The sequence below is a fragment of the Panicum virgatum genome, chromosome 9K (genome assembly GCF_016808335.1).
Source record: "Panicum virgatum strain AP13 chromosome 9K, P.virgatum_v5, whole genome shotgun sequence".
Taxonomy (NCBI): domain Eukaryota; kingdom Viridiplantae; phylum Streptophyta; class Magnoliopsida; order Poales; family Poaceae; genus Panicum; species Panicum virgatum.
The window spans coordinates 64734146-64757467 of record NC_053144.1 but is presented as its reverse complement, the minus strand read 5'-3'; the positions used below and the strand labels follow the sequence as shown (position 1 = coordinate 64757467).

General features: G+C 48.6%; 5 protein-coding genes and 1 long non-coding RNA gene across 16 annotated transcripts; 3 read left to right on the top strand and 3 right to left on the bottom strand.

Annotated features, from left to right (window-relative positions):
- Positions 1 to 408: 408 nt before the first annotated feature.
- LOC120647031 (probable mitochondrial adenine nucleotide transporter BTL3) lies at positions 409 to 5480 on the bottom strand. The gene is made up of 4 exons (XM_039923630.1): positions 4679 to 5480; positions 1943 to 2246; positions 1376 to 1843; positions 409 to 967 (listed from the first exon to the last, which is right to left on the bottom strand). Exons 1-4 carry the CDS (start codon positions 5119 to 5121, stop codon positions 899 to 901), a joined length of 1284 nt encoding a protein of 427 aa, XP_039779564.1. The 5' UTR covers positions 5122 to 5480; the 3' UTR covers positions 409 to 898.
- A 1931-nt stretch (positions 5481 to 7411) lies between these two features.
- On the top strand, positions 7412 to 8533 carry LOC120647030. The gene is made up of 3 exons (XM_039923629.1): positions 7412 to 7981; positions 8056 to 8259; positions 8337 to 8533. The coding sequence occupies exons 1-3, from the start codon at positions 7453 to 7455 to the stop codon at positions 8405 to 8407; spliced, it is 804 nt and encodes a 267-aa protein (XP_039779563.1). The 5' UTR covers positions 7412 to 7452; the 3' UTR covers positions 8408 to 8533.
- Positions 8534 to 8561: 28 nt separating this feature from the next.
- Positions 8562 to 9630, top strand: LOC120647029. The gene is made up of 2 exons (XM_039923628.1): positions 8562 to 9056; positions 9130 to 9630. The coding sequence occupies exons 1-2, from the start codon at positions 8639 to 8641 to the stop codon at positions 9498 to 9500; spliced, it is 789 nt and encodes a 262-aa protein (XP_039779562.1). The 5' UTR covers positions 8562 to 8638; the 3' UTR covers positions 9501 to 9630.
- Positions 9631 to 14745: 5115 nt separating this feature from the next.
- LOC120647028 lies at positions 14746 to 16168 on the bottom strand. Its single transcript, XM_039923627.1, has 2 exons — positions 15706 to 16168; positions 14746 to 15604 (listed from the first exon to the last, which is right to left on the bottom strand). The coding sequence occupies exons 1-2, from the start codon at positions 15934 to 15936 to the stop codon at positions 15134 to 15136; spliced, it is 702 nt and encodes a 233-aa protein (XP_039779561.1). The 5' UTR covers positions 15937 to 16168; the 3' UTR covers positions 14746 to 15133.
- A 2526-nt stretch (positions 16169 to 18694) lies between these two features.
- On the top strand, positions 18695 to 20513 carry LOC120647025. 11 transcript variants are annotated; one of them, XR_005664667.1, is made up of 3 exons: positions 18803 to 19379; positions 19754 to 19925; positions 20075 to 20513. XR_005664667.1 is itself a non-coding variant. In XM_039923625.1 (2 exons), exons 1-2 carry the CDS (start codon positions 18769 to 18771, stop codon positions 20119 to 20121), a joined length of 606 nt encoding a protein of 201 aa, XP_039779559.1. In that variant the 5' UTR covers positions 18695 to 18768; the 3' UTR covers positions 20122 to 20513. The 11 variants fall into 11 exon arrangements, 5 of the variants coding, with proteins under 5 accessions (XP_039779559.1, XP_039779558.1, XP_039779557.1 ...); XR_005664665.1 differs by having other exon boundaries at positions 18821 to 19379; positions 19754 to 19914; XM_039923625.1 differs by lacking the exon at positions 19754 to 19925 and having other exon boundaries at positions 18695 to 19333; positions 20081 to 20513.
- Positions 20514 to 20608: 95 nt separating this feature from the next.
- On the bottom strand, positions 20609 to 22281 carry LOC120647027. Its single transcript, XR_005664668.1, has 4 exons — positions 21971 to 22281; positions 21725 to 21801; positions 21415 to 21575; positions 20609 to 20846 (listed from the first exon to the last, which is right to left on the bottom strand). It is a non-coding gene; the product is annotated as an uncharacterized LOC120647027 (long non-coding RNA).
- Positions 22282 to 23322: the final 1041 nt, after the last annotated feature.

Here is a 23322-nt window from a genome sequence, read left to right as displayed (position 1 = left end):
ACAGCACAGTGCGCCAGCAAAACGTGCCTGCCCCGTCTGCAGGCAGTGCATCATCCCTCGTGCGGTCATGCCAGTGCAGTGTTCCTGGCGTCCACGAAACCAGGCGCACGCCAATGTTGCTGCCGCCTGTTTGCCACTCACCGAACACGATCGGGCAGCCATCACAAGCATCCGCCGACGACCGCGCAGTCGCAGGACTGAGAGACACATCGATACAGCCTGCAGCCACCCGGCCTTCTGGATCAGGAAACTGTGACGCTATAAACATGCCCATGCTGCCCAACCGTTTGATGTCTGACGTGCACAGGTCAACATCAAGAGACTGAAACATTCATGACTAGCTGACTACAACCATAATCGTGTTTACGATTAACGGTTATTGTACATCTAACAATTTGTGACCTTCCATCACCAAAAAAGAAACACTTCGTATCCTTCAATTGTGCATCGGACAGTAACAGGCTGCAGGAGACTAGTCAAAACATGGATGCATGGGACGGTCAGAACAAGAATCTCCCAAATTTCACTCTGAATGCAGTCAATATGTCAATACATCAAAGATTAAGGGTGGAAAATTTTGTCAATTGAACTTGGGCGAGGAGGCCCAGATGTCTCTGGGGCATAGAACTATCTTCAATGAATAAGCGATCGGATCCGATGTTGAGCAGAACCTCACTGTGTACAGTCTTGTGGATTAGTGATGCATACCTCAAGATGAGTAATACTTTTACCAACGTGAAGCTACCCTCTGAGTATCTGAAGCTTTCACGAGCAAGGCTACCAGAAAAATAGATGCTAAATTTACTGATAAGGTACTGATTTTTTTTTAATTTCCGTCAAGGTGATGTGAGCCAATCCCCTTTGGACTTGCTTCATAGGCTCAAGTATTAATTTGCATTTACTCCACTTTCAGGACTATCTTCATCAGCTCGTAAACAAAATAGCTTATTGACGCTGACGGCAGAACCTGAAGAAAAGGAGGAAGCCAATTACTTCAGGTCATCAGAAACAGAGTAGCATGCAATGTTTAGGTAATCTGAAACAGGCTAGTATAGCTTCAACTAATCTGAAGTTCTGAATGCTTTCTTTTTAAATCATATATAGTGCTTAATTTTTGCATGAGTGGCATGAAAGCCTTGCTATCAGTCAGCATGCACTCATTAATTTGCCTCTTTAGATAAATCATATGTCAAAAACTTTGTCACTTCCACTAAATATCTTTCCCATGGATATATCCTCTCTTTACATGAATCATCATGCGCCTAAACCCAAGTGTGATTGCTAGTTTGCTAAATCTACAAATCAACTGATGAATGGGGAGGCCTAGCCCCTCAACATATATAGATGTAGATTCTCTGCTAGACAAATAACATACCTGTAGCAAGCTGGGAATCAGACCAGCATAAAGTGCTGGTACTCCACCTTGATCAACAATTTTAAGGCATGTTGCAAATGCATTCATTCTTGTTGCTTTTACTTGCATCTGTAGCTGCCTCCGAACTACTTCAAATGGGTACGTAGCGGCTTCTGCACAACACCCGGCAATGGCCCCATAGAGTAGGGTCCTGACAGTACCCAGCTCAAGTTGGTCTAATGCATTTGCCTCTTGTTTTTGCTGCTTCATCATCGATACCCTCTTCTTTCCTTCAGGTGAATGAAGATAAGCCATCTTCAATATGTCATACACTCCGTAAAATACAGCACCAGAGGGTGCCATGCTGATAAGAGAAGGCACTAATCCCTTATACAGAGAGAAGAATCCTTCAGTTTGGATCATGTGACGGGCAACACCTATAACCCCACCCAAAGCTTCACCCCCAGGAGCTACCATCCTTGTCCTAATCTGAAATCAACAGTTCAAATCAGGTCATATAAAATGAGAAGATGACACAAAATGAAAGATGAAAGAAATCAAGGATACAAAATATTTAAAGATACATACCGTATCCATGGGTATGCACATCAGTGTTGCGGTTACACCAGCGAAAGCACCAGCAATAAATCTCTCATAGTTTGTAGTTTCTTCATTACCAGACCATTTGAGCAGTTGCTTTCTGTAAGTGTCGTATGCATAGAAGTTCACTGCTTTGAATGGAGCAGTGCGGAGAATATTGACAAAGTTCCCTTTCCAAAATCCTTTCAACCCTTGTGCTTTTGCAATAGCATGCATAAGCTCAAATAGATTCCTCTGCTCCCCACGAACTATATACTCCAACTTTAGCCTCTCAAGAGGAGCAACAACTGTTCTGCATGAAACGAAAAAAATTAGGAAAGCAACAACCCTACTATTTTCCTAAAAAACAAAATAATAATAATTACGGAAGCAATACCTATATAGCTGGAGTGACTACATAGACTCACGGTGCATAGTACTTATCATGAAGGTGAGCTAAATCGAAAGGCTTACCTACTTGGCAGTAACAAACTGCAAATGAAACAGACTAGGAGAAGCTCCTACCAGGTCTTTTTTAGTTTCTTTTGGTTGTCACTTTTAAGATTTATTGGATCATAACATAAAAAGATCATCATCAATACACAATCAGATAAAATTGAGCAGCTAGCATGCCAATTACGGCCAGAAATAATAATGTCAGTGGAGGCCGGGATTCTGCGGATTGCTGGGTACTTATGAACACCTCACTTATGATCAATTAAATTTCTCAAAAGCAAAGATAGTTAATCAGATTTAAAGAATATAATTCTGTTTCTTCCAAATCTAGAAGTAGCAACAGAGGGCAATCATGAAACTTCAATACCCAATGTCTGATATCTCAAGAAGCAACAGTATTGGAAGGACAAAAACGGAGGCGAGATCCCAAGAAGATGAGACTACAAATCAATCCATTCAACAGTAAGTCAAAAACAAACCAGCCAACACATCAAAGCAAACAAAATAAGTGAACTTAATTCCCTTCTTCACAGGTTGAACAGCAAAAGCTCACAATCAACCAGCCCTATAGCCAGTAACTATCTCAAATAGCACATAACTTAAGCCTACTAAGCACACAGTGTCAACTTGGATCCATAATTTTCTGAGGAAACAGAAGCAAGATTAGGCATGTTGTCAAGACTCAAGATATCACTCAAAATACCCAAGAACCTATGCAAGTTTAATTTCAAATCTCTAGGCTTGTGATTCTATTTGGGCTAATTGCATGAATCCAATTTCCTCATGAGATGGAAAGGGAGCTTGGCCACCTGAAACTTCTAACTTTCATCCCAGTTGAAACGTATGCCATAATGCCAACATAAGTGCTTGAATTAACCTGTTGCACTCATGCTGTTCAAACACTGGACTAATAGCTATGACTTGTGAGGAGCAACTTCATTGAATTCGCGTCTAAAGCAATGTTTTTGCGGCGAGGCGCGGCGCCTGACCCCCTTCACAACGCCTAGGCGTTTGTGGCGGACGCCTAGGCGACGCCATACACACATTGCTTAGGCGTTGTAAGCTAGAATTTTATACACCAGTGCAGCTCGTTTGTTGCCAATTCTTGAGCCTAGGTTCCTTCCTTTCCTTTCCAAAAGCTCTTCTCCCATGTCCAGCCCATTATACGATGAAAGGCCAATATGCCAACTAACCTTGTACTACATGGGCTGCAATTTGACCCATCCAGCCCATCTCCACCTCATACTTGCCCTAGCACCTCCATGACAGAGCACACACGACACAGACGTGCAGCCGCCGCCAGTCGTATCTCCCCCCCCCCCCCCCCCCCCCCCGCCGCCAGTCATATCTCCCCCCAATCTCATCTCCTTCCTCTGCAGGCTGGATCTCTCCGGGCTGGCCACATCCCCGGCGGTGGTGCGCACAGCAGCCTGCCTCCCCTCCATGGCGCATCACCCCTGCTCCATCCGCTCTACTCCATGGCGCACCACCCCTGCTCTGCCCGCTCCTCTTCCATGGCGTACGGCGCAGCGGCAAAATCAAGCTGAGGAGGGGTGAAATCGAGCAATATGGGCACCATGAAGTAAGCATAGATGGAATCACACCCCCGACAACCCATTTTGCGATCCTAATCTCATCGCTGCTCTTGCTTCCTTCACCATCCATGGGTTCCGCTACCTGGCTGTAAGCGTCCGCCCGACGCCATTCGCGCCTAGGCGACGCCTAATCCTTTGAGGCGGACGCCATACAGGCTGAGGTGTGGCGACCCGGACGCCTTGGCCCTCTACCACGCCTTGTCGCCTAGGCGACGACTAGGCGACGCCTCAAAAACATTGGTCTAAAGGTCAATATACTCAATCCTCACAGAGCCTGAGAAGTAGCAACTACCAAATAACAATTAATTCCCCAACATTCAAATCAAAAGAATCTGATATTGTTCAATACCAAAAGTCTGATACATTTTCACTAGCTAAGTAATCATGCTAAGCTGCTAGCTACTAAATGCAATACTGAATCATAGCCTACAATAAACTATCTAGCTTAAATCCAGAAACATCTGACACGCGCAGGTCATCTAGAACAAGATCAGAAGACTACTGAGAACAGAGTGGCAACGACATCCACATGCAATTTGAGGCCAGCACTTATTTGGTGAATTTCAGATTCAATAATAACAGCACGAATTATTAACTTATCTACCATCCTAAAGATGTAAAAACAAAATATAACTGAATGCAATGGGGTGGATTAATAGTGCTATCAATGTCAATACGGACGCTGCGGCCATACCTAGACACCATGGCAGCGACAGCTCCAGCCCAGAGATGCTTGGTCATGTTCAGCGCGCCAGCTCCAGCACGAGCGTCCTTCTCCTTTTCCTTCTCCTGCAGCAGTAGCACGTTCCCCTCCGCCACCGCGACGTCCTCCACCGCCTTCTTCCCCGGGACCAGCGCCTCCGCCTCCTCGGCTCCGCCCTTCTCCTCCGCGCCCGCGATCAGCCCCACCGGGCCAGGCACGAACCCCCTGCCCCCCTTCACCGACATCGTCAGCGACAGGAATCCCGGCGGCGCCCCCCGCCGCCGCCGTGACCGGGCCCCGAGCGGCACCGAGCAGCCGGGCATCGCCGCGAGGAGGGCACCGTGCGCCGCCGCGTCGCCGCCGTCGAGGAACAGCCCCGCCGCCACCGCTCCCTCCCCCGCCGCGGGAGGCAGCCACATCTCGAGCCACGGCATCGCGGCGGACCGGACTGGACCCGACCGGACCGGACCTGAACCGAACCAACCCTCACGCGCTGTAGCCTTGTCTTCGTCCTCCTCCTCCCGCCGCCGCTAGGGTTTGCGAGGCGGGGCGATGCATCGGTTTTATCGACGGGGAATGGGGGAGGAGGGGAAGCTGAATCGGACCGAGCGGAATGGATTATATAAGACGAGAGTAGCTGCCTCGATCTGATGCGAGTGGCAGCCGCCGGGCGAGCAAGCAGATGCGAGTGACGGAGGGGGATTGGTCCTTGTTCTTGCGATTCGTGTGAGATTTGTTGGCGGTTGGGGGGCTTGGATCTTGCCGCCCGGAGGCAGGAAAGGCCAACTAGAAGCGAACGAGGTTGCTCGAGGTGGAATTTTTATTTTATTTCTTATCTGAAAAAAAAGAAGACGAGCTTTTTTAAAAAAAAATTATGTTCTTTTGTAGTTGTCCTCTCAATTGAGTGGAGGGCTGGAGGCCCGTATTTGATTTCTAGAATTTTCCTTCTCGTTCGTGCGAGCATCAAGAATTCAAGACGGGAAAACATCTGAAAAAGATAAATTGATATTTGCAGGTCCAATTAGGTGTGCTAATACAGCATCAGACCTATAGCTACAGACGAGATTAGGAAAAGGGATGCTTGTTTGAGTCATACAGTTTGTCTAGGGAAACCAGCTACCTAACTGGACGTCTGGACCCTGATTGCTCCAAAAATAGTTTGTCTAGGGAAACCAGCTACCTAACTGGACGTCTGGACCCTGATTGCTCCAAAAATTTGGTGGTGTTTGAATTCAGAGACTAAACTTTAATCTCTATCACATCTAAAAAATCTTATTATTTATTAAAAGTATTAAATAAAATTTGATTAAAAAACTAAATTGTCATGCGGACAAATTGCGAGATAAATTTGATGATTACTATAGCATAACTGTTGCAAAGCATGAATTAATTATGCTCATTAGATTCGTCTCGCAAATTAGCACCCATCTGCATAAAAAAATATAATTAAATTTTATTTAAACTTTTAAATAATAAAATTTTCTTAGATGTGAGTATGTGACCAGGGTTAAAAAAACCGCTGGGAACCGGACCGGTTACCGCGGTTACCGGTGTAACCGGTCCGGCCCGGTTCCGGTTCCGGGCGGTTCAAACCGGGGCAAAATTCAAATTTTAAATTTGAATTCCAGGAAATGAAAAAATCCCAAAAAATTCATAAAAATACTTCAAGTTGCGAGGAATGTAATGGTGTCAAATTTTTTGAAATATTCATTCATTTGATATATTTTGGGGGCATTTGAATTTAAAAAAAAAAACAGGCGGCCCATTAAGGCCCACCGGCCCGTCACCGACACATAAGGCGCCCCACCCCCCCAGAACCTTCAGACCTGCGCCCCCCACCCCATTTCCGCCTCCCTCTCCCTCCAGGCGGCGCCAGGAGGCCCGATCGCCGGTGACCGCCGGCCAACCGCTCGGTTAGCGCGGCTAGCCGGCCGGCAGAACCGGTTAGCCGGCCTCGGCCCGGATCTAACCGGCCGCGCCGGTTAACCGGCCGGGCGCAGCGGTAAGCCGGCCGGAATAGGCGGTAAGCCGGCCTGGGAGGTAGGTAAGCCGTTTGTTTTTTTTCCCTTTGAGTTTTTGCAAGTATTAGATGATTTGTTTTAGGATTTAGATGTATGATCTAGGTGTAGTTAGGATTTAGGTAAGATTTAAGTGTATGACGTAAGGATTTAGGTTCATTTAGGATTTAGGTAGAATTGAATATTAAGGTGCATATATGTTTTTAGGATTTAGGTTGATTTAGGATTTATGTGATTGATATGTCTTTGTTGTCCATTTATGCAGATAGACAATGTCAGGTAGAGATAAAGATATTGTATGGGAACATGGTGAAAATTTTTATCCCGGATGGCGGTGCAAGTATTGTAATACGCAGAAAGCAGGAGGTGGTGCGACTAGATTGAAACAACATTTGGCTCACCGCGGGGCGGAGGTGGTCCATTGCAGGGATGTGCCGCCAGATGTGCGGGAGTATTTTCAGCGTGACATTGAGAAGGCTAGGAAGGCAACTGCTGAACGGGCTCGAGAGAGGTTGAGACGGGAGAAGGCTGCAGCGGAGGGAAACTATCCCGGTGAAGAAGAAGATGAGGAGACTCAGCTGCAGCGTGCCTTGGACCAATCGAGAGCGGAAGCAGTGTACCGACGGGGGTGGAACAGAGAGGAGGTGTATACGAGCATGGAGGGGATAGTGGTTCGACGAGGGGGAATCCTTTGCAGAGGATGAACACATTCTTTGGACACCTTGTCTAGCACACACCGTCAATTTGATGTTGAAGGATATAGCTCGAAGGCCCGAACATTCTGGTACGATCAAGCAATGCAAGCGAATTTCTAATTGGTTACACAATCATGGTCAGTTGAATACAATGATGAGGAACGCAATCGGTGGTGAGTTGGTCAAGTGGAATGCCACTCGATTTGGAACCAATTACATGTTCTTAGAGAGCATCTATCGGAAACGTGATCGTTTCATGCAGTGGATGGCATCTACTGAGTTTTTACAAAGCAAATGGGCAGATACCGAAGATGGTCGATTTACTCATTCCAGGTTTTCAAATTTGGAGTGGTGGGACGGATTGAAATATGTCATCGACACAGTTCAAGCAATATACAAGTTCCTTCGCTTCGCTGATCAGGACAAGCGGCCCAACATGTGCGAAGTCGTGATGTCGTACCAGAATACGAGACAGGAGCTGCAATCTTTCTTTGGAAATAATGTTTCCACTCGGGACGAGTATCTTAAGGTTATGGACGATAGGATGCGTGACCTTTTCATAGGCACGTATGTGGGTCCAGGTAAGACTATACGAGTCATCTATTTTGGAACTCTATGAAACTTATGCTTATTTGAAGTGATTTATATTTTGCAGCTGCTGTCCTAAATCCGAGGTATTCATACACGATGGAACCAACTCAAGAAATGTTCCGTGGACTCAAGGATACTTTTGAGCGCATGACGGATGTCCAGAGCGCCGTGCAGGCATTGCAGGAGCTTGAGGTGTTTCGGCAGAAGGTTGGCGAGTTTGGCAGTGAAATGGCAATGAGAATGGCGATGGATCCAAAGACATCCCCATGTAAGAGTTACTCCGTAACATATTGTTGTTTTCTCTATATTTGAATATATTGCTTACATACTTGGTTGCACATACAGCGTCCTGGTGGATGATGTTCGGATCAAGCACTCCAAAGCTGCAGTATCTTGCCATGCGGCTTGTTTCATAATATTGTTCGTCCAGTGGATGCGAGCGCAACTGGAGTACTTTTGCCTTGCTGCATACAAAAGTTCGCAATCGATTGTCGCACAAGAAACTTAACAAGCTGGTCTATGTCAACTACAACCTTCGTCTGCGACTAGAGGAGGTCTCCGGCCCACCGATACGTGAAGAAGGTGATTTTATCGACCAGCTGGCCCATCTTTCATTTTATGATGAGAATAATCCGGTGCGGGAATGGATGGAATATGGTCGATCTAACCGCGCTCCAGTTCTGGACGAGGATGATGATGACGGAGACGTCCCTCTCCCGTCTCATATTGTCAGGGATCAAATAAACCTCTCAGATCTACGTGACACTACGGGGGATGCTTGCATCAGCGATTGGGCACGTAGACATGTGGGTGACACTCACCTAGGGAAGAGGAAATTCCAGAGGGGGCATACGAAGGGTGACTCGAAGCGTCAAAAACAAAAAGGAAAAGCAACAGCAAAATCAGTGAACAGCGACACGTCCACAGATGATGGCGATGGTGAGCGTAGTCCACCGTATCAAGAGACTGGGGATAGCAGCTCCGCTGGTGATGGTGACGGTAGTGACGGTGCAGATGCTGCTGCTGCTGGTGGTGGTGGTGGTGGTATTCCCATTCGTTTCACAGGTATACATTGCACCTATATATGCACACCTGTTTCTGATTATGAGTACTAATTATTATATATGGTTAATTGCAGGGGAGACTCAGTTCACACATGCTACACAGGACCCCGATCATGGAGCACCGGAATCGCCGAGGAGAACGGTTGGACCGACGGACAACGATACTCCACAGTACTCTTCTTCCTCCTATAGCGATTCCAGGCACTCTTTTCACTATCCCATACCTGACATCAGCATGGAGCCACAGACGAGATGGGTGTACGAATGGGAAGACCCCCATTTTTACACTATGTTAGTTCAGGAATGGGAGACAACATCGGCGTGGACAGGGCAATCTTGGCAAGACTACAAGGCTGAACTGCTTAGAGTGCGAGGTTTGAATGTGATGTCCATCGCCGAATACCAAATGGCGTCCAGAATGGGGGTCTTCACATTCTTACGTTGAACTATTATTAATGTGTATCAGTGACTACTGTATTTGTAGGCACGATTAGGACTATGGTATTTGTATGCACGCGCATTAATATTGTATATCTCTGCATAATTATAAATTGTTACTTTGGTGTGGTATTTTACATTAATATGTGCATAGTTCATACCAAAATTTCCTTTTATTTCACACCACGGAACCAATTTAAAACTGTCGGTTTATTTTGTTAAAAGGCCGGTAACCGGTGCAACCGGTCCGGTTTTACCAACAAACCGGCCGGCTAACCGGTCCTAACCGTTAGAACGGCTACGTTTGAATTTGGTTTTGAATTTGGCCGGTCGGAACCGGTAACCGGTCCAACCGGTCCGGTTAACCGGAACCGGTGCCAGGCGGTTCGGTTGAACCGGTCGGATAAAAAAACCTTGTATGTGACACGGACGCAAGCCAGTTCGATGTGCCGTGCGGACAGCTTCTTCTCCTGTCTTCCCAAGCGTGCAGGCTCTACTCGGTCCTCCGCAGTAGAGCATTCCTGCAAGCGTAGAGCTTGTTTGCTAACTCCATAAATATTACTTCCTCCATCTCAAAAAAAAATATAATTTTCTGAGGAGTCAAACAATTTCAAATTCGACCAAATTTATATAAAATAATATTAAAATTTGTGTTATAATATAAGTACTTTTAGATTAATCATGTTATATATTTTTATACTACATCTATTTGGAGATATAAATGATAATATTTTTTTAATGTAAATTTGGTTAAAATTAAAATTGTTTGAATTCTCGAGAAGCGAGATTTACATTTTTTTTTGGACTGAGAGAATAGCACTTGTTTGGTTGAAGGTTAAAAGAAATAATATCTACCTAGACAAGTATTATTCCAAATCCACCAAAATTTTAGTTTTTTATAAAATATCTACCAAAATTTTAATAAAAAACTTGATACATCCATATTTTGGTATACTTATATTTTGTTACTCTTAAGAAGACTCGTAATTCTGGCATCTCGGTGCCAAGCAACAAGAACTAGGCCACAACTTCCAAAGCGTCTGGTATACTGCTGGCTGTGGCACGGCGCCACCGCGGGTCAACGTGGCACCCGCAGGCTCCACGAGCGGCTGCACCTGTCTGTACGACGCGTATCAGAACGCAGTTCGCTCGAGCATGTTTGTTTCCTTTTTTTTTCTCTCCACCTCCACTGCATCGAGTACACCAAGCGTGTAACAAAAAAGGCAGGCTATGTCCTTGTGGATTGTCAAGTTGTTAAGAGAAGATAATATCAGAAGTTCAGAACAAAAGTACAGAGATTTTTCTTTTTTTTCATCGGCTCCTCCACCGGTTCCGATACGAACCATGCTGCCGCCATGCAGGCGCGCCTAGGTAGCATCGTACTCCCTCTATTCACTTTTGATGGATATATTTTAAAAACTCAAATGTTCACAAATGATAGCTATATTTGCTAATGTTATGGGCTGTGGCAATAAATAGCACTGGTAACGAGGAGTTTCCAGTTAAAACATTGGAGGACCAACAAAAAAGTCCGTGTTGTATTTATTATATGATAAGTAAAGTTGTTTTCCTTGGTCATTGTGTCAAGATGAAATATAGCTATCAAAAGTGAATGGAGGGAGTATAAGTTTGGGTTCCAAGTTCCAGCCAAGGTATAGCATTATTTGTTTTCTTTAGGAAATTGCAGTCCTCTGTCTATGATCTGTGTGTTGTGTCTTACCATCGGAGGTGTGACAGGGGTACCGTTAGCAAAGCTCATCTAGTCTAGTTGGTTAGAGGAGCTGAGATATGATCGTCCCTACGAGGTCGCGAGTTCGAATTTTAGATGGGACGAATTTCCGCCTGTGGTAAAAAAATTCTCGCTGTGCTCGCCGTAAGGCTTGACCCTCTCGGGCATGTGCCAGGGTTCAGGGGTTTTTTCACGGCGGGGAGAAACCGTGTTGCTTAATGAAAAACGGTGGGATCCGTTCACTCTGGTCATTTTTTTTTTTGACAGGGGGTACCGTTATCCACCGGGAGCTTAGCTAGAAGTTGGTAAGCTTAAAATGCTATTGTACACCATTGGCCGCTGCTTGATCACCGGGGGCGGGGAGCCAAGCAAAATGCAAATGCAGCTACACTCTTCTTTTTGAGATTACCATCTTATCTACTTTCTCACCCGAGAAAACAAATGGAGCAGCAGTTTCCTGCTAGTTTAAACTTCCAGGGTTCAAAAAAAAAACTACCAGTCCAACAAGTATTTCTTGACAGCCCGGCCCAATGGCCAATGCAGCAGTGGTAAGGGCAGCAGTGGTAAGGGCAGCAGTTTCCTTCAAAAAACTACCCTACCCAGAAGTCAAACCAATTAACCGAAGCACCGAGCGAAGATTCAGCGAAAAGGGGAGAAGGGTAAAGTAGACCTTCCTTTGGAAGAAGGAACTTCGTTGCTTTAGCTTATTGATAAAATGAACAGTATCATCAAAAAGAAAACGAGCACAATATAGGGTCGAAAGGAGACGAGCTATACTAAGGGCCTTTTTGAGGCAGCTCCGGCTCTGTTAGGCACTAACGCAGAGCTGAAATCGGCCCTGAGGTGCTACAGCCAACATGTTCTTAAGGCCCTGAGCTGAAATCCGCTCTACAGTAGATGAAGCTGAACCCTAGCCAAACGGGCCTTAAGAACATGTTTGGAAGGTTTGGGCACCTGCGAAATGCAAGTTTTTCATGTGGATTATGTTACAGAATAGGGTATGGACAGCAGATGGGTTGATGCTACGCGAATGGCCCAATTGCTATTTTTGTCAGCTGTGCTTGCGGAATTTGGAGACTGGTTTGCACCTGTTCACTGTGTGCCCGGTCTCTTGCATCATTTGGGCCTCCATCCGTGCCTGGAGTCACTGCCCGGGTATGAACCCGGCAAATTGGGAGACGGCCAGTGATCTGTCTACTTGGTTTTTCAACCTCGTGGGAAACTCTACAAGCACGGCGGAGGCAAAAGGGGCACGTTCGCTAGCAATCCTAGTAGCGTGGTCGATCTGGTGTGAACGAAATAGGAGAATTTTTTATGATGCTGTCAAGACTACGACCAGAATTGTTGAGGAAATAAAAGAGAACGCTAGGCTGTGGGTGTCGGCGGGGGCCAAACACCTAGCCACTATTGTTGATAGACCTTCTAGCGAGTAGTGAGTGTTTTTCTTTTAAATTCTTGTTGTGGGGCTTTCCAATGCCCCAGCCTGCGCCGATTACTTATCGGCTCAGGCTTTTGTAACTGATACTACTTCTTATTAGTTAAAACCTGGAATCTGTCCTGAGTCTTTCGAAAAAAGAACATATTTGGGAGTACTCCAACTTAAAAAATAAATTTGCTCCATTCTATTGTTTTTTTTAGATTACAGCTCCACTCTACTGACTCCATAAATAACCTACTTATCTCTATCCAGCAATATCCGGACGAGGCCTCCTTGCACTGGCACGCCGCACGCACATCTGAAGCAGCCGCGCACCACACAAGCGATTATTATTAGCATCCATCGCGGTAGTTGAACATTGCTAGCAGTCACAATGCCGCAGGAGGTACTACGAGGCCTACGGCGCGGCGCCGTCTCCCTGCGCCGGAGTAGAGAGAAGCAAGAGGTATAGCGCCATCAACGATGCCGCTGTCGTCCGGCCGGCTCCTCGGTACGGCCGGGAAGGAATTGTTCCGTGCTGCCATCGCAGCATTGACCGGCGGTGGACGGGCGGGTTTTAAATTCCGGCGTTACTCCGGCGCCGTCGAGCACGCTGCTGCCCCTGTGCACTGCTCCCGGGTAATTTAAGCCGCTCCTCCCCCATTCAATTTCTCCATCAACCGCACCTATACCACACACACACACAGCACGTCAACACGATCGAGCCTAGCCATCGAGTCGAGCGTGGCCCGGCCGGGCCCCCGTACGCGGCCCGGCCGGCGGCGTCCATGCATGGGATGGGAATAATCATGGACTACAGTATAGTATATTTAGTAAACCCCAGTAGTCCCACATCGCGCAACCATGCCCGTCTGTTCCACGTTCCCCGTGCACAGTTGAAAGGTGGAAACGATCGAGGGCGAGGCCGGAGAACAACGTCCTCGTCGCTTTCACGTAAGAAGGAACGCATCCGCGCGCGCGCGCGTCCGGTGGAAAGACGAGGAAGCTGCTGCGAGCATCCGGAGAGAACAACCCCTAGATGCATGCAGGCGCGTGAGGTTTTAGATAGATTCATCTGAATTCTGAATCTAGCGCAAACATATATAGTGATGCATGCATTAACAGTGAGTATTAAGATCGCTGCACCGCTCGACGAGACAGTATTGCCGTCCACACACACAGTACCTTCAGGTGGCAAGTGCAGAGCACCGCCACATGATGCATGGGCCCCGCTGATGCTGATTCGGCGCCGGGTCAAGCACGACAAAACAAACGTCTACAATGCAAGCGGATATGCACGCATGCTGGGTTGCATGTCAGGGATCGGAGTCGAGGATAACAAAAGGTTGCATTGGCCGTTGGGAACTTCGTTCTCCGAGAGAGAGAAAAAAAAACAGAGAGAGAACTGATCGTAATAAGCAGATGAACGTTGCACTCATCATATCTTTTTCATGGAACAGAAAAATGGGCAGAAATGAGGACGAGTTAATGTTGTCCACTGTATCCAGCTCGCCCCGCTCGCGACGCCGGCCGGGGTGCGCTCGCTCATGCACCCGCGCAATGAATCGCCTCATTGTCTTGACAAGGGGAAGATGACAACATTATACACATGCGATCGATCGACGATTCAATACGCGAGGACGGGTTCGTTGCACCCGCCATCCAGCTGCTAGTAAATGTGACCCGGCCGCGCGCGCATTCAAACCCCTTGCACTAACTCGACCCGTTGCCGAATCAGTTCCCGCGCCTTCCATCATCATTCCATCCGTGCACCACCACCCTAGCTTTGGTATCCACCAACAAGAACAAGAACATGCTCAAACTCCCAACGGCCCTGGACGCAGCAGGAGCGCCCAAATTAAACCCAGCCGTGTTTTGCATGGCCGCCGCGTACGTGCTTGCCCTATCCTGCCTTTTTCTGTTTCCGTTTGCGGTGGGGCTTTTCCACTTGCTAAAATATCGCTAGCTAGTAATCGCTCTCGAATTGGTGCCGCGAGCACTGCCACTGGACACTACAGGGGCGCGGCGCACCAATAAAAATCCCCGCGCGCCAACAGCCAACCAACTTTCCGCAACGAGCAGCCAGCACGGCGAGCTCGGATTACATGCAGGGGGGCAAGTGACAGGTACCGAAAGTTCCGAGCTACATTTATATGCAATTATATCTACATCACCATGAATCATCTCGTCGCCATGGATCGGAGTACCCCGGCCGGCTGACGAGCTGACCGTGCTACTACCCACCGGACGATCGAGATCAACTCCACCCTGTTTGATTACGTACCCATCATCTAGTGTAATAGTAGTTACGAGCATCACAGTGGCCTTTAGTTACTACTGCTCCATCCTTTGCATCCTGGCACTTGCACATTCAGGTGGCTACGTGTACACGTGCGGCATACTAGCTAGGGAGCTCGTGCACGCGCGCCGATCGAGAAGCACGGGATGGAACCGTCTCTCTCGGTCGGTGGGGCCGTCTGGTTGGCCGATCGTGCTAGTCCCTGCAGCAGAGCAGCTGGAGGCCGAGCTTGAGGGGCGCCGCCGGCTCGGGCGGCGGCGCGGCGCGGCTCGGCGTGTGCAGGAACTTGCAGTTGGGGCACGCGGGGCTGGCGCGGCACATCATCACCAGCATGTGGCAGCGCACGCACACCGCCGCCACCATCTCCCGGCTGTCCTCGGCGGCGGCCTCCGCGGGCTGACGACGACGGCTCTCTACTGCTGCTGCTGGTGGTGGTTGCGGCGGCGGCGCGGCAGGCTTGGGCTTCTTCTTTTCCTGGTGGGCGGGCGCCGGGCGCGGCGAGAACGTAAGGTTCAGCTCCAGGTCCAGCCCCGGCGGCGCGCAATTCGCGGAGTCCTCCTCCTCGTCGTCGGCGGCGGCCGGCGCGGCGCGGTAGTCCGGCTCGCCTCTGGGGTCCTTCCACGTCCGCTTCTGCGTCCTCGTGTTGTAGTAGTGGATCTGCCCCGACTGCACGCGCGCGCGCGGCACACGATCAGATAAACTCGCCTAATTAACATGTAGTGTATGATCATAAACCGGCCGGGCTGCACGTTCGATGGGTATGTTACCTTGATGTCGAGGCAGCGTTGCCACTCGGGGGGCAGCGGCGCGGCGTCGAAATTGAGCTCGATCCCGTCCACGACCTCGCCGCGGCTGTTGTCGCGGTCGTCGTCGCCGCCGCCGTCCCGCTTCCGCTTCTTGCTGGTGGCGGTGGAGGCGACGGCGGCGCTGCCCACGAGGGAGAGGCACGGCGGCCGCTTGCTGGCCTCCGGTAGGAGCGCCGACTGCAGGGACACCATCTGCTAGCTGCTACACGCTCGGCTCTTCGGCTGCTGCTGTCGTTGCACCCTCGGTCGGTGCGGTGCAGCAGTGGTGGTAGCGTACTTGGCTTTGGTCGGGATGCAGGCCGGGTGCTGGCTCCTGGTGATGTGTATATCCCGTGTGGATCAGGCGGTCGATGATCGTGTTGGCTTGGTTGGCTCGGGTGCGATCTGTACGTGGGGGCGAGCGTTGGGTTTGGATTCGGGCGCAGCGCGGGGGGTTTATATAGGGGGGAGGAGCCCTCGAGGGGGTTCTTCGGCCTCGTCGGGGGGCCGGAAATTTATGAGCCCAGAAGAGGTAGCCAGGATCTTAAACCCCGGGGACACTGCGGCCGGGCCTACGAGATGTTCACACAGACGGGACCGTCGGGTCAGGTCGAGTCGATTGCGTCTGCGTGTCATCCGCCTCCCCTCCTCTTTAACCGCCGGACGCCGGCCGGTCACCGTGCTCGTCCTCCTCGGCCTCCCGGTCCGGTCCGGTCCGGCCACCTCCCATCATCCCCCAGCGCGCGGCACTGCCATTACTGCTCCGGCCTCCGCCCATCGCATCGCTCTCCGCCCTCACATGCTTCTTAACGCTGCATGGGCTTTTGCGGTTAACCATCGTTTTAGCTCGCCATTAAGGCCAGCGCACTAACCGCGCGCGCTCCCTTCCTCTCCTCCAGTCGTCTCGTCCGGGCCGGGCGGGCGGGTGGGTTTGCTTCCCTTTCCGCCTTGCCGGCTCCCGCGTCGAGTTCCATTCAGCTCCGGCCGAAAGCGGGTACTAGACCACTGGACTGAAAAAACAAAACCTCCGCATCCTACTTTCCGTTGGGGCAGTGGATACGACCGCATTGATTACGGGCGAGCGGATAGGATCATGTCATGGAGTGGTATGCATTCCAAGGATTATGCCCTGTTTAGTTCCCACTCCATAAATCTCGTTAATAAAAAAAACATCACATCGAATATTTCAACATATGTATGGAGTATTAAATAAAGTTTATTTACAAAACTTTTTGCATAGATGGGCTGTAAATCGCGAGACGAATCCAATGAACCTACTTTAATCCATGATTTTGCAACAGTGATGCTATAGTAACCATCCGCTAATTATTAATTAATTATGGATTAATTAGCATCATTAGATTCGTCTCGCGATTTACAACCCATTTGTGCAAAAAAATTGTAAATAGACTTCATTTAGTACTTCAAATTCGCAAGATTCCATCGCAATTATTTTTGCAAAATATCTAAACACGGCCTTAATCGCGCTGCGTGCGCCTCCCTGCAGAAGGCGGCGCTCTCGCCTTTCTTTTTTTTAAACACACAGAGCACTGTAAAGTCATGTAAGAGGTTGGGTGCCCACACTAACCGGACTTAACGTAGACTAAGCTGCCCGACCAGTCTCGAGATGTGCCTACCGAGCAAACTCACGCACACACACCCACACACACGCACACCACTTGCTCAGTCCCAGTGCGACACTCGCGTTGCTCCCGATGGAAATCGAACGCGTGCCACTCGAGCTACGGCCTACAGCTCGTTCGCCGCTCTCATCTTTCTTCATCGCCTAATTTTCTCCTTTGGTTCTTACGATACATGCATGGAGTATTAAATATAGTTAAAAAATATAATTAATTACATAGTTTTGTTGCAAATGACGAGACGAATCTTTTGAGACTAATTACTCCATGGTTGGATAATAGTTGCCAAATAAAATCGAAATGTACTACAACAATTTTTTCACGAACTTTTCACGAACTAAACACACCCTTGCTCCTTTTCTCGTCTGAAGGAAGCAAGGTGGTTGGGCCATTAATCACTGGTGCCCGCAGCAGCAGTATGGCCGCCGGGGAATTAGCCATTTTGTTAGTTCCAACCAGTCAATAATATTTTTCTTTTACACCAAATCAGCATGAGATACCAGACATCAGCCAGCCAACAGTATTTTTTTCTCACAACAAATCGGTACCAACCACTGGCCAGCGTTTGAGGAGGGAGAGGAAATGTGGTTCGGTCAGGGGTACAAAATTGTGATCACCTCCAACTATTTTTAGTTCAAAACTAAGAATCACTAATTTGCATCTCTAGTGTCTGGTCAACCAACTTAGGGCCTAGGAGTACTTATACTCTGTCAGTGAGGTTTACGGAGTAATTAACCATGGAAATGCTACTACTACTATACGGATTGACCAAGTGTACTGGCCACTTGGGCCGCTTTAAAAGCTACTACTCCGTACATGTATCAATTCTGCCCTGAATGCTGTTAATGTGAATACCAGTTGTTGCTCGTACCAGTAGGAGTAAATGAGTAGTATAGCAGCGTGCCAGGCCGTCCAGTCAGTAACGCTTGAATAGCGAGTGCAATCCGTGCAGAACCATTACGGGCGGGAGCTCCGTAAAATGTCGACTGTTATGAAGCCATCAGAGAGTCATCACAGGGTCAATCGGTCATCCGGCCCCCGAACCTTCCATGTCTACTCACGCGTCGCGCCCGGGCCAGCGCGAGCGGCTGACACGTGCCCCTCGTGCGGGACCTGACCCGAGGGTTGCCGGAGGTGAGAGCTCGCGCGGGCGCACCGGGCGGGTGGCCGGAGCCGGCGACGAGAGAGGGGAGGGGAGGTGAGAGACTCGAGAGCCGGGAACGGTTGAGGCCGGAAATGAATGCGGCTGTCTAGCTCCTCTCCATAAAAGCAATTTCAATGGTACTTTTAAATTTGATTGGGCAAATTTCCATTTAAAATAATTTCAGTGGGTCTTTTAAATTTAGGTGAGCAAATGCTCATTTATAAATCCATTTTTAAATTTTACTCACAACTATGAGCCTCCATGACTAAATTGGACTTTTATTTTTTTCAACTGACATCTCGGCCCCACCTGTCATTCCCTCAGCACCCCACCCACCTCTCTCACTCGCTCCTACCCTACCCCGCGCCGCCGCCTGCTTGTCGTCCGGTCGCCGCCGCCCTCTCGGCGTTTGCCCGCCGCCTCCCCCGCCTCCCTTCATCACCCGGCACCACCTCCGGCGCCCTCTTGTCCCCCGCGGAGACGGCGCCCTTGGCCCTGACCGCAGCCGCCGCCGCCGCCGCCGCCTTGGCCTACAGCTCGAGTTCCACGGCGGCCCTCAGCTACCGGAGCTGCCTCTCGTGCTCCGCCACCTCCCGCGGCCCCATCACTGACACGTCCCTCGCCACCGCCCGCCGCATCATGCCCACCGCCGGCGCCTCCCTGTGCCGGACCGCGGCGCCGTCGGGCCGGAGCACGACGGCGCACACGTCCACGCCGAACTCCGCCGCCACGCCGCGGAGTTGGTGGAGTCGTTCGCGACGAGGGACAAGGAGAGGATCATCGCCGCCATCCGGAAGTACACCTCGCTTGAGCCTGAGACGACCGTGTGTGTTACCGACACCGCACCTTCTGATCTGTTTCGAACTCACAAGGTATCATCTTGATTTAGGATTTCAGGATTTCTTTGCTATGCCAATCTGCACTGCTATTTGCTAATTGCTACAGCCAGACTTTAATCAAGCACATATAGACCTAGCTAGCAAGATCCTCCTGGCTGTATGTGCTTGAATAGATTAAGTGGTTCTTTTCTTATGCTCCTCCGGAATGGACTGCACATGTTCTTGCTAGTTCTTTAAAAAAAAAACGTATTCTAGCTAGAGCAGATGGTGGTTGTACAAGTTGTTCATCTCTTTCAGCCTGTCAAACTATCAGGCCTTTTCCTATAGGAAGACAGGAGCCAAGTTTTTTTGGAAAATGGCTGATATCACTGTCTCTTTCCAATATGGCTGCAATATTGTCTTTGCAGTGCAGTACTCGGAGCTTTTGCTAATCCTGAGGTGGAAAAAATTATCTTTGCATCGTGTTCGTGTCTCAATTGTCTTTGCATCTCAGTTCAAGATTTAGCAGTGTTTGAAATGCTTTCAGAAGATGCAGACTAGCATTCAGACTAGCAACCCAGAATTCAGTGTATGTAACCTGTAAGCTCCCTGTAAGCTGAATTTAATATCCATGACTTGTTATTATGTATGACTTGTTATTAAGTGTCTTTGTGCTACACACAACACAAGCACTTGTTTGTACAGTAGTTCAGTTCATGCGATCAATTAACTGTTCTTTTCCCTTTTAGTTACAGCAGCAGCAGCGACGGTCAATGCCTCAGGTTTGCAGCAGTGACGACCAAGAAACAGCAGCACCCTTCGTCTTTCCTTAACCCGTGATGTCTGACAGGGTGATCCATACATGGTGTCGTTTACCTGCTGGACAGACTCAAATTCGATGTAGCATTCAAGTATATTAGATGGAGCATTCTGGTGGCACTTGGATGCCAAACCCACATCATTTTGTAAGATAGTACTTTATCCAGTACTTGGATGCTCACATCATTTTTTGTAACACTTGGATGGTGCCTGTTGCTGCATTGTGAATTCTGAATGTTACTGAATTCTGAGCAGAAATAATAGTGATGGCATTCTACATTCTGCATTTTGTAAGACTTGTGCTCACATCATTTTGTAAGACAATACTTTATCCAGTACTGAAGCATTCTGCATTCTGTTACTGAATTCTGAGCAGAAATAATAGTGATGGCAGCTCATGTCTGTCAAGAAGGCTCGCTCAGCTGAACAAAACCGTTAACCCCTCAAAAAAAAAGGCTCAAAGGTGCATATGAACAAATATTCATTTGATAGCATAACAAATCTGAATAGCAGCATATTCATTTGTTAAAATGCTGTGGATTACAGAAACACACTAATCCTGAACATTGATCTAAGAAACACAATGGATTACAGAGCTAGTTTGTTCACTGAATTCACTTTGCAGCAGCACATGTTGCCATAGTCTGCATGTCAATTTCTGAAGATCTCATTGTTCAGGTCCCAGATCTTCTGAAGAGGCCCCTGCGACAAGTAAAGCATCTCAATTTCAGTTGACCATTGTGATACAGAGCAAACAATTTAGCAAAATGACTGAATGTTCAGTTCTGGAAAAACAGGTTAATTTCTGTATTGTCCAAAATGACTAAAATGATCATTTGTGCTATGACAGTCAGATATTATTATCACACAGATCAAATGAGTTGTGAGGTTCTGTCAAGGCGTAAGTTGGACAAAACGTAATGATATTTGTGGCATCATGTTCAAGTATAACAGAACTATATCAAATTGTTGTCATTTGCCTATGCTATTTTGCACCATAAGATGAGTTCAGGTAATGCAAGAAAAAGCTGTCAGCACACTTATTATTACAAATCTAGCATGACAATAGGGAAATTATCAGAACAATTAAAAAACAGCAACCACGATGCATGCTTCTACATGCAGTCCAACATGTGAACTAACATAAAAATTAATTACCATTTACTTCATTATTATCTTAACTTCAGATCTGACTACTATTTAGTTTAACAAGATATTAATTGTTTAAAGGCACTATTACAAATCCAATTTAAGTGAGGATCTCTCATACCTCGTGAAAGGATCACGCGGTACACGCACTGCAATACATACCAATTCAACCCAAACAAACCGACATCACTCTACTATGAACTTCCACGAACATCCCAGCCAGATTACAGCAGTTGCCAATCCAAAGCCTGAACTCCCACAGCAATCTCCATTTACGGGGAGCTGGGAAACAACAACCAAGTCTCCTCAGTAACAACATCACGAGTATGCAGACACAAGCAACTTTCCTCAAACCGAAGCACAAGACCCCCAACCCCAGCATGTAACATCTAGAAGCTTCTATAACAGATGCAGATCGAGAGCACACTTACTTAGCTTGGACTTTACCCTTGGGGAGGACGGTGGGGTCTGTGGCCTGTTTGATCCGCCATGCCCCGTCGATCTCAATCTGCACGAGAAGTTAGCACAAGAATAACTCCAACTGAACTCACAAGGATAATCAAATCTATCGAGCAGGACGCAGGAAATAATCTGACAAAACTTCATCGCGGATCAAGAGGCACAGAAGCGGAGCGGAGCAAGAGGCACAGAAGCGGAGCGGAGCACATGAACAATACCTGACGACTACCTGCCCAAGCCGCAGGCGAAGCGGCTCAAGATGTCGCGGAGCTGCGGCGTCGGCCTGGAGGACGCTCACCGCGGCCACCTCCCCGCGCCCGCGACCGGCAAGAAGCAGGCGCCGGCGGCTCCGGGGAGGAGGAGGACCGGAGGCGGGCGGGCCGGCGGCGGCAGATAGGGTGGCCGGCGGCGTGGCGTCGGCAGGGGAGGGGCGCGAGCGGCGGCGGCTAGGGCGGCCGGCGGCGTGGCGTCGGCGGTGTGCGGGGCGGGCGCGCTCGCCCTGGCGTGCCGCGTGCGACGGATCGGGCACAGCTCTGTGAAAATGGAAAAAAAAATTAGTGGGGTCCACAGTTGGCAGCCTAAACAAAGGACTCCTAAATTGGGGGTGGATGGAGAAATTTAGAAGGCCTACTAAGAGTATCTACAAGAGTTTGCCATATTTTACTTGGCATATCTAAAGAGATCTCCAACAGTTTGTCATAATTCACTCGCCAAATCCAGATCTAACTTACACCAAGAACCCTAAGAGAGAAACAAAATTATATTTATGCCCTTCCACCACTTGAAAACTTAAATCAGGAATCCTTCTATGTTATTTATTTGTTTTTTCACCCTCCCACCTGACTAGAAACCACGATGCCAACCGCGCGCCGCGCGCGTATATTTACGGGCTGGAGGCTGGTTTTTCCCAAATTGCCAAAAATTGCGAAGTCTTTTGCCAAACTATTGGAGGAGTATTTTTAATGTTTTTGTCAAAAATCAGAGATGAAAACTTGATTTGGCAAACTGCTGGAGATGCTCTAAAATAGCAGCTCATTTGCTCCTTCTATTGAAGATCAAATTTTTACCTACATCGAGCAAATATAGAGATGGAAGTCTATTTAGTCACCCTGTAGATGCTCTAACTCCGACTTCCAAATTTGGGTCGCCAAGGGAGGCTCCAATTTAAAGCGGCCCAACACCCAGTTTTAACCCCAAATTTACAACCCCGTAATAAATCACGCCAACCTTCCCTTTAAATTCGGAGTGGGGGCGTGCCCGGATTTTTTTTACGAAAACGCCCCTTCCATCTGCCTCCCCGGCCAGGAGATTAGCTGCGTGGCCATTATGAACCCTCCTGCCGCTGCGATCGTTATGATGGCTGCTGGCTTGGATGGTGCAATGCAATTGCTGCCACTGTACTACTACTCCTAGTACTATCACCGTGTTCGGCAGCTGTCTGCTGGGCTGCTCGCGGCTGCTGCAGCAGCAAGCCAGCAGCAGCGAGGCAGCCGGCAGCAAGCCAGCAGCAGCGAGGCAGCCGGCAGCAAGCCCAGTAGCCGAACGGCAGGAGCAGCCAGCAGCAGCCGCG